This window comes from Mustela erminea, chromosome 10 (genome assembly GCF_009829155.1).
Source record: "Mustela erminea isolate mMusErm1 chromosome 10, mMusErm1.Pri, whole genome shotgun sequence".
Taxonomy (NCBI): Eukaryota; Metazoa; Chordata; class Mammalia; order Carnivora; family Mustelidae; genus Mustela; species Mustela erminea.
The window spans coordinates 82,088,882-82,099,155 of record NC_045623.1 but is presented as its reverse complement, the minus strand read 5'-3'; the positions used below and the strand labels follow the sequence as shown (position 1 = coordinate 82,099,155).

The window sequence follows — 10,274 nt, the reverse complement described above, 5'->3', positions numbered from 1 at the left end:
GCTAAATTTCAGCAGTTGCCATTGTCAACATGAGGCTTTCCTTCAGGGGCTCCCAGCTGTTTGCCAGATCACAGTTTAAATGCCTCAACATGGCATTCAAGACTCTCCACTCAGACTCCCAACTATCTTTCTATTTATTATTATTATTTCTTCATGTAGGCTCCATGTTCAGTGTGGAATGTGAACTCACACTCCTGAGATCAAGAGTTGAATGCTTAGCAGACGGAGCCAACCAGGTGCTCCTCCAACTAACTTTGCAGAGACTTCTGCACTCCCTCATTGCTCTCTAATCCAGCTGAACTCATCTACCTCATCAGCTTTGTCCCCTCAATGAAACATTACCCCCTCCTCCTAACCACACCTATCTCTGCAGTTTTGCTCTGACATTTGCCAATCTTATCGTTCCTACACCTCCTCTGGCCCCCTTTCCTTCCCAGCCAAGTTTTTGAGTAGTCTACAGTCACAGCTTGTATTTCCTTAACATCTTCACTCCCTAACTCACCACATTTAGGATTCAGCTCTCTCCATCCCACTCAAACTGCTTTATCATGGAGACTTTTTCCTCCTTAGCTAACATCTCAGCATTAGCTGCTATACAGTAGTTGAAAGCTGGTGGTTCAAGGCTTTGATTTGATTTTCCCCGGTCTCCCCATTTTCAACAGGGACAAGAACTAGGGTAGGAATGTATCAAGAAATTTAGCATCACTATCTTAAACTTGGCCTCATGCATTAACCTGCCTGATTGCTAAAGGCATTTTAGTGTGCTATAGTACCAAATCCTCCCATAGTGACTCAAGTCATTTTTTTACCCCTAGCTAGTGTGGTATAATGAGCAGAACACAGGCTTGGAGTGAAGACAGATTCGGCCTGGATTCCTAGGCCTGTTTCTAACCAGCTGTGTGAACTTGGACAAGTTACCTAACCTCTGAGCCTGAGTGCTCACATGGTAAAATGAAGATAATCATGCCAATATGGGGTGGATGGGTGAGGAAGGTGGCTCTCAGGAGATGAGATATTGTGCCTAAGGCAGCACTTACGATGCCTTTCCTGTAGGGCCTGCTCCAGGGTGTCCCTTTTCTCACCTTCTCCACTGGTCCCCCTAAATGATGGCATCTGCCCCCCCTCCCCCGCAGCCGTAGGCTCTCCATGCAGCTGTGTCTACTTAAAGTCCTGCCCCTTAAAGGGCCTTCCCCACTGTTCCTGGAGGTGACATCTGAACATCAAGTTTACAGTTCTGAGCCTCTCATCTCACTTCTGATTCTGTAGGAAAACAGGCTCTATTCTATCCTCACTTCACTCACCACTCCCTCTGGGGCTCTCAGCTGCTCCTGAGTCCCTCTGTGTCCCGAGAGCATCCTTACCATCCTGACATGGCCCTTTCTTTGCTTACACTCCCTCCCTGGGCAATTTTACTCACACCCATGGCTTCAATCACCATCTAAACCTAACCCCTAAACCTGTCTCTACCTCAGGCCTTGCTGCAGTCCTGGATCTAAGTTTCCTACCATTCTTTGGACGTCCCTTTAACACACGTTCCCCCATTTTGGCTTCTTTCTCAGAATGAAGCCCAAAGTTTTCTCCCCACTGTTGTGGACTGAATGCTTGTATACCTCCCCAAATTCATATTATCAAAGCTCTAAGCCCCAACATTACGATATTTGGTGGTGGGGTGTTTAGGAGGTAACGAATTAGATGAGGTCATGAACGTAGGGTCCTCACAATGTGATTAGTGCCCTCGTAAAAGGAAAATATCTTTTTTTCCCCTCCCCTTGCATGTGAGGACATAGAAAGCGACATTCTGCAAGCCAGGAAGATTCCTCACCAGAAACCAAATTGACCAGCACCTAGGTCTTGGACTTCCTAGCTTCCAGAACTTTAAGGAAGTTTCTGTTGTTTAAGCCAGTTTACGGTTCTTATTGGCAGCCTGAGCAGACTAATAAACCCAGAAAACTCTGTTATCTGGTGTCTGCTCTTGCCTCTGACCTCTCTCCCTCCTCCTCTCTTTGTTCACTCAGTTTTACACGCACTGTCTTCCTTGAGTTCTTCAGACAGGCCAAGCATACTCAGACATCAAGGCCTTGACATTTCACTTGGTGTGAATCCGTGAGTTTTGCAGGAAAAGGGGTATCCATAACTCCCAAAATTTATAAAGAATGTTTTGCGGGGCCGCCTAGGTGGCTCAGTGGTTTAAGCCGCTGCCTTCGGCTCAGGTCATGATCTCAGGGTTCTGGGATCGAGTCCCGCATTGGGCTCTCTGTTTGGCAGAGAGCCTGCTTCCCTCTCACTCTCTGCCTGCCTCTCTGCCTACTTGTGATCTCTCTCTGTCAAATAAATAAAAATTAAAAAAAAAAAAAAAGAATGTTTTGCATTTGCACTTTCTTAGGGATAGGACTTGTAGCTTCTAGCAGATTCTCAATTTGAGCACCAGTACCCTGACCCCAAAACAGTAAATTGCTCTGAGTGTCTCCCCCTCCCATCTACCCTTCACAGTGCTGTTGCTTAACCATCTAAAACAGACTTGGTGCTGTCATCACTCCTTCAGTTTTAAACCATAACTGTCTCCCCACTCCCTAGAGGGTAGCCAGTACATCAAGCCTCTCACCGCCCAGGTTCAGCTTACTGGTCAAGCTTCATTTCCCATTCCCAGTGCTCCTTGAACACGGCACACACCTGCTGACTTCCTTGCCTTTGCACTTGCAGTGTCTTCTGCCTGGATGCTTTCCCACCCCGTTTTTACCTGGTGAACTTGAACTCATCCTTTGGGGCCCAGTCCCAAAGGCAGCTCCTACAGCTGGCCTCACCCAGCAGCCAGCCGGCCACACTTCCTTGGTGTGACGGGGCGCTCAGTCTCACCTCCTTAGGAACATCACCTGGACCGCAGGGAGCTGTTTATGTGAGTGTGTGTGAGGTGTGTTGTGAGAATGTGTCCTCTGGTGTGTGAGGGCAGATGCCCTGCCTCCGACAAGCTGAATGGAAGAATGAATTCCTCCTCCTCCTCAGGCTACACAGAGCAGTACCACCTTCTCTCCTGTTATCCTTTAAGGCAGAAAGACATAACTCTAATAAAGTTTATTGGTTTTCTTTCATTGGCTCTGGTTCAGCTTTGGAAGAACTCTCTGTGTTCTTCTGGCCTTGTTTCTGGGCTGCTGCTGCTTTAGCTTTTAAGGCCCTTTTCTGCTTCTTGAGCTTTTGGGCCTCTTGGAAGACCTGGGGATGAAAGGGAGCAGAAGAAACTGTAATCCCATGTAAAACCTCAGGCATAGGTGGTTTGGGCACATAGGTGGGATGGGCACAGACCTCCCTGGGTGGGCACACCAGACTTTCTCCATGGGAATGATGGCCTGTGAGCCTCCTTGGGGTCTGGGGGCCAGTTCCGTGCCTCAGGCAGGAACAGACAACCCTCCCTGCTGCTCTCTCCACCACCGTCCCACAGTGGGGCCAACCAAAGCAGCAATTCTGATTCGTACCCGAATGCACAGGGCCTTCTTGGCTGCCAAGCGTCGGTGGGGTTTCCGATTGTACAGAGGAGGGAGGGTGTACTCTATCCCCAGTTCCTTGCATGTCTTCTCGAAGACACTGTAGTTGGTCTTACGGAGGGTTTTAAGCATCTTTTTCCTCTGGTCAATGCTCATCAGCAGATAGCGCTTGTGGGCTTTGTCCTGAGAGAGAGGTGGCACATTACCTTTAGTATTCTATAAGTGAGTGGTGTGCCACTTTACGGTAACAAAGGACGGTCATCGTATCATCTCACTGAATCCTGACAATCTGATGCAAATATTAGTGTAATTCTGGGGGAGGTATTGTCACTGTTATTCCCATTTTATAGAGGGAGAAAAAGAAAGGCTCAAAGATGTCACCTGATTCATAGAATGTCCTAGAACTGTACAGGGCAGGGACCTTGTGTGAAGTCAGGTCTTGAATCTGCATCTACAGGTTTCACTCCAAATCTCATGCTCTTTCCCCTACACTCCCTGCTCAGCCTCCCCACACTTTGGCCAACTGTCAGCTGGGGTGGAGAGAAGGGAAGGCCATCTTGGATTCCTCGATGAGGGACCTCTGCAGTGGGGCTGCTGTTCCACACTCCAAATGAGCAAAAATCTCATCTCCAAAGAGCTGGCTCAGGTGGCTCCAACGACCACCGAGTGCCACCCCTGCACGGTGCTGGGACGTCTGGTGCGTTTGTTAAAAAAACCTGCAGTTGCCCAATTACAGCAGCACCATGCCCAGTGCTGTGCTGGGGTATGGCATCTGGTTAAGAGTACGGGCCCTGCAAGGATGCAGAGAAAGAGGAACCCTCCTCCACTGTTGGTGGGAATGTAAGCTGGTGCAGCTGCCCTGGAAAACAGTATGGAGGATCCTCAAAAAGTTGAAAATAGAGCTACCCTACGACCCAGCAATTGCACTACTGGGTATTTACCCTAAAGATGCAAATGTAGTGATCCGAAGGGGCACATGCACCCGAATGTTTATAGCAACAATGTCCACAGTAGCCAAACTATGGAAAAAGCCTAGATGTCCATCAACAGATGAGTCGATAAAGAAGATGTAGTATTTATATACAATGCAAAACTATGCAAAAACAGTCAAAAACCTGAAATCTTGCCATTTGCAATGACGTGGATGGAACTAGAGGGTATGATGCTGAGCGAAATAAGTCAATCAGAGAAAGACAATTATCATATGATCTGCCTGATACGAGGAATTTGAGAGGCAAGGCAGAGGGTCGTGGGGGGATAGGGAAGAAAAAAAAATGAAACAAAATGGGACTGGGAGGGAGACAAACCTCAGGAAACAAACTGAGGGTTGCTGGGGGCTGGGGACTAGGGAGAGGGTAGCTGGATGATGGACATTGGGGAGGGTATGTGCTATGGTGAGTGCTATGAATTGTGTAAGCGTGACGATTCGGACTTGTACCCCTGAAGCGAATAATACCTTATATGTTAATTAAAAATAAAAAAAGTATGGGCCCTGGAGCAAGACTACCTAGTTTCAAGTCCTAGCACATCATTTCCCAGTGCTGTGCCTTGAGGATAAGTTAATCACCTCATGCCTGCATCATTCCTCTGTAAAATGGAAGAGGAGGATAGTTATAAGAGTTAAATGAGCTGAGGCATGGGAAGTACTCAGCACAGGCCTAGTACTTCACATGACCATGCTGGCGCTTTATTATTTATGTAGTTCTTGCAATCCTGTCAGCAGGTACTGTTATGATCCCCACTTTACTTACGAACAGGAAAACTGAGGCTTGGGCACATAAAGTAACTTCCCCAAAGTCACACGTCTGGTCAGTGGAAATAGCAAAGCTGAGAATTAGAACCGAGTCCAAGAATATTCAAAAAATATTTACTGAGCATCCACCATGTGCCAGACACTGCGGCCGTGTCCTGAAGTTGGTTTTCTGGACCATGGGTGACACTCACCGAAGCCCTGTAAGGCTCCCATTTCCCGCTGGAGGCAGGAGGGAAATGTCTGGCCCACTGGAGCTGAGGGACGGGCACCCTGATGCTATAGCCACTCGGCTTCTCCAGCTGCTTCCCTGCACCCAGAGCCCATGACCTCTCAGACTCTGCTGGTCTTAGCCGTGAGTGATACCCAAGGCTTACCTTTCGGTGTTTCTGCATGTGCTCTTCATAATTGCGGATCTTGACAGTCAGGGCAACAACTGAAACCACAAACCACAGAGGCTGAGAGCTGGCACAGAGGAAGGAAGGGCCCGGGCCTGGGTTATGTTTTAAGACCTCTCGGAGTAACAATCACCAATGCTCTGGTGCAGCTCTCCACAATTCCCAAAGCACTCTGAATGTCAAGCGTTCAGAAGACTTTGGATTATCTTCCTTTCAGAAAGCAAAGCCTAAAGAAGGAACGTTCCTTAATCTTTTAAAGGTGTCCTCCCCAGACCATAGCAAATAGCATTCTTAAAAGTAAAACTTCAGAGCACTCCTGTCAAATTCAGGAATTAGCCTATGATACATGCTCTCATTCTTAATGATTCACCACGGCGCTGGCTGTCCTAGCCAATGCAGGAAGATCAGGTTCCAGAACCGACAAGGGTCCACTCCTTGCCTCTCCTCTTCCAGCTGCCACCCTTAGCTCTGTTTTCACTGATGAGTTTTCAGAATTATCAGCTCCCACTCCTCTCCTAAAGCCCCACAATATCTGTCCTTGGGCAGCCTCTTGTTTGATTCCTTCCTGAACTACAAAGATGGGGGCAAAGGCAGAAGCAGGTGGCCCCAAGGAGACACTCTCACTACAGCAGGCCCTTCCGTAAACACGATGAGTTTTGGGAGCATTGTAGGGTGAGGCGGAACCTGGGCCCTGACCACCTGGCCCTTCATACCACCTTAGCAGCAGGGTAGAGAGAGACCCAGACAAGGTCTGGTTCCTGAGACTTGCCTAAGCTCACAAGAGAGGTGTGAGGAGGGACCTGGGAGCTGACTCCTGCGTCCCGGTGGGCAGTTTTCATTGCCCTGGGTCCTTCTTGTCTCTTGCTTCATCAGGCCACGTCTAATACCTGGTGCCCTTGTAGACAAGGGCCCTGGATCGAGTGCTACCTAGCAGACTCCCCTGCACTCCCTCTCCCCAAGGGCCCCCTGACCAACTTCGAGCCTCCAGGGAGCTGGTGTCCTCAGGGTTTGCCACGACCTTGTTCATCAGCTGCTGTTGCTTGATTTTTAGCTTCTCCTTCTGTTGAAGATAGAGACAGAGAATCTGTGAGATCTGCCCTCTCCTAAGAAATAGCCAAATACCTCAAAGGTCCTGGGTGCAGTCATGGAAATGAGGCCATAAAGCTTAGCACCTGGCTTCACTCTGTTCATCAGGACATGGCCTTTGTCAGCACATGGCTATCAACATCTGGATAAACCCAAGGCCAATGGCAGGTGACACAGCTTGTTAGAGGAGAGTGCTCAAACTGTGCTCATTCATTCAGGCATTAGATCATTCCTGAGTACCTACTCAGTTGGGTGTTGGGGGCTAGGGATAAGTGGTTTGTTGGGGGCTGGGGGCTAGGGATACAGTGAGAGAACAAGAGCATCCCCGCCCTGGAGAGGCCTGTTCTGGGGGGTGGACAAGTGGACCTGGAATTACAGTGGGATAAATGCTGTTTTAAGTTGAGAGGCACGGGATGGAGGTGTTACCACAGTAGGAGGGAGTCCCAGAGAAGAGGACTGGGAGAGGCTGAGGTCTGGCACACGTCACTCACCTGGTTTGCCATTTCTAAAGACAAGAGTCTTCTCACGACGTCGTCAAACCTGTGGGGAAAAGCACAGCAATGAGAGACAGGTGTGGGGGAGAGGGGAAAAGGGAATCAATGCTGTTTCCGTTTTCGTTTGAAAAGCAAGAATGATCAAGAATTTCTTTTATAACAAAAGTGTCTCTGTGGAAGTGGAGAGCCCTTTCTCAGGGATTCAAAGTCAGCAGGAATCTGATCTGCTGTGCTGAGAACATGGAATGATGTGATAACTGCACAAAATTGGGGCTTTTAGCTGGAGTGTTCTAAGGTCCTCACAGGGAGGGCAAAGGGAGGATTTTCATTTCAGCTGGAATATGAGTCAGTCTGTCTTGAGACATTTTGATTCTATAATCATTGTTTTTTTCCTCCTGTCACACAGTATAGCAGAAGGGACAGGCCAGCTCTGGCTGTATAGGGCAGGGGCTGGGCAGAAGGATCCGGTGTCTTTGGTGTCTTTCAGCCCTGCACGCCAGGAGGTCTATGATATTGGGCAGACATTACTAATCCATAAAATGGGGACACTAATTCTTTCCTCACAGGGCTTTTGTGAGGATCAAGAGATGAGAGATCTCACAAAGACCCATGAGGCATGTTGCCTCCTTCTATCTGAACCACAGTAGGAAAAAAGGCAAGCAGTTAAGCTCCATAAACTCCATTCTGACCCTGCTGCCCCTCAGCAAGCCTGGGCTTCAGTAGTTCTCGCCAGATTCTACCATCAAGCTTCAGATACAGCGGGCCAGGCCTCGAAGCCACGGTCTTCCCTCTTTCCTCCCCAATCCTCTTACAGCCCCCTGCCTCATAAAAGAGATTTCTTTCTGCTTACTTCTCAATTCCAGGAATGTTCTGGTAGTCTTTGAGCAGCGTGGAAGGGGGTGGGTCATCTTCTTGGAGGGGCTGGACTGTCAAGTGTGGGGAGAGAAAACACCCAGAGTCAACTCTCACTGCCCATGCTCCCTGTCCTGGTTTTTCTCACCACCTCTGTCACAGACATCCAGGGCCTCAAGCAAGGCACTAGAGATCTCTGGGCTCAGCCTCTCCTTTGCAAACCCTACAGGCAACTGTCTTGATATTGCACACTGGGAGTGGATCACCTTTCCTAAGGTCCCATATTGTGTCTTTCCCTCTCACACCACTTTAGATTCGCCACTAGGATGGGTCGTTTTGTGGACGGCCTGAGTTTGACTCTCTTCAAATCCCCTGGTCCGGTCCATGGGCTCATGGAAAACAGACACTCAACCAGCACTTACTGGCTGACAGCATGAATGAAATAAGGGCATTGAGGAGGGAACCCACGCTTTAGGGCATAGTAAGCACCAAACAAAGACCACATATAGGAAACCCTCAGCCTTCGTGTGTATCATATTCCCTGGGAGGTGAGGGAGAGGCACGAGGGAGATCAGCGGGTCCTCTCCAGCCCAACCCCGCTCTGCCACTAGGCAAATCACAGCAATAAATGCTAATATATACATGTCTTGCACCCAGTGTGAAGAACACTCTCTTCGTGTTAGCACTGAATCCTAACAACGATTCTTTCAAATAGATACTTTTATAATCGTTTCAGAATGAGACTCAGAGAAAGAGGAAGTAACTTCCCCAATATCATTTACCGAGGAAAAGAGATCTTCCCACTGTGCAGACGGCCTTGGAATGGGAAATCAAGGCCTCCACCACAGAAGGGGAGACACAAAGCGTCTACCTATACTCTAGGTAAGCCTGGGTGGTGCCAGCACGCTTTCCCTCGGGCTAGCTCATTCTCACTCAAAGCCGGTCCGAAAGCTCCAGCTCCCAGCCTCCCCCGGCCTCTCTCCCCACCCCAGAAAGGCTTCAGGCTACAGCCTGGTGGCAAGGCGGACGTGGGGGTCTTCTGCTCAGGACCTCTGGCCAACGCGTCTGCCCACTCCATCAAGTGGTTTTAACTCGCCACCTCCGTCCCTTTGGCCACCCGGCGCCCCTCCAGGAAGTGCCTCTCTGCCGAAGTCCCACCCGAGAGCTCCTACCTGGTTTCCGGGCGGCATATCCGCGAACGGCCTGGAGGATGACACCTACGCAGAAGAGAGAGGGCTGAGGCCCAGCTCCTTAACTAGTCCAGCCTCCATTCCTTTCTGTGCTCTCCGTATTACCCCTCCTGCACGGTCTTTGCCTCTCGGCGCCTTATCGCCGCCCCATTTCGTCCGCATCCCGCTGCCCCACGCCTCTCCCACCTCGTCTCACTTCTTCCCCGCCCACCGGCCTTTCCCCCTCATCCTGACGCTGCTCTTCTCCCGTATCCTCTACCTCCGTCTAATCCCACTTCCCTCATTGCATTGCCCCTCTTCTCAGCGCCTTACCTCGAGTACAGGGAAGGGCCCACTGGCGGGAGGGCGGCCTGGCACACGCTCCGTCTGGCAGCCCAAGGACTGGGGCCTGGGCTACTGCCTGGGTCCGAAGTGACCTCAGGGCCCTCCACGCCGTCCTCAGCATCGTGACTTGTGACACCGCGGGGCCGGCGCCACGGCCACAGTCCCTTTCGCGGCACGGACGGGGTTACATGGGCGCCGCCATGCTGCCTCAGGCTCGACCAATGGAGCGCAGTTGCGAGACTGGAGCAGATGAGGACCGAGAGAATGGATTAAAAAGGCAAGACAGGGTGCGGCAGGGTTGGGAAGGGGAGGGGTCTGGTTGGCAGCGCCGCAGGGCTGGAGGCTGGGTGGTTGCGGGCCTGGTTAGTGGTGTGCGGCGATGTATAAATTCTAAAATGCCGTTTTTAATTGGGCATGCATCCCGCCCTTAATCCCACTCTATGTTTCTTTTGGAGGTTTTCTCAGGGCCGGCCTGTCTTCTTCCCCAACCTAGTCTTTCTGCCTCCTCTCCCACCACGTTCCAGGATGAGGTCCCGCAAGAGGTACTGGGATTCATTCCGCCTCCTGTGGGGCAGCCTTGTAAGCCTCATGATGAAGGTCGCTGATTTTGGAATGGAACAGCCCTGGGCTGATTGAAGTGCAGCTGCTTACTCACTGTGATCTTGTGGGCAAACCACCCCACCTTTGTGGGCCATGGTGTACTC

General features: G+C 50.3%; 1 protein-coding gene across 1 annotated transcript; it reads right to left on the bottom strand.

Moving 5' to 3' along the window:
* Window positions 1-3,054: 3,054 nt before the first annotated feature.
* On the bottom strand, window positions 3,055-9,804 carry MRPS15 (mitochondrial ribosomal protein S15). The gene is made up of 8 exons (XM_032302753.1): window positions 9,559-9,804; window positions 9,229-9,273; window positions 8,055-8,130; window positions 7,202-7,250; window positions 6,600-6,684; window positions 5,604-5,662; window positions 3,468-3,659; window positions 3,055-3,207 (listed from the first exon to the last, which is right to left on the bottom strand). The coding sequence occupies exons 1-8, from the start codon at window positions 9,689-9,691 to the stop codon at window positions 3,070-3,072; spliced, it is 777 nt and encodes a 258-aa protein (XP_032158644.1). The 5' UTR covers window positions 9,692-9,804; the 3' UTR covers window positions 3,055-3,069.
* Between the last annotated feature and the right edge of the window lie 470 nt (window positions 9,805-10,274).

Coding starts and splice junctions, on each gene's coding strand:
- MRPS15 (XM_032302753.1), bottom strand. CDS start 9,691: ATGCTGAGGACGGCGTGGAGGGCCCTGAGGTCACTTCGGACCCAGGCA. Junction 9,274..9,558: donor GGCCCTTCCCTGTACTCGAG/GTAAGGCGCTGA, acceptor TCTTCTGCGTAG/GTGTCATCCTCCAGGCCGTT. Junction 8,131..9,228: donor ATATGCCGCCCGGAAACCAG/GTAGGAGCTCTC, acceptor CACACTTGACAG/TCCAGCCCCTCCAAGAAGAT.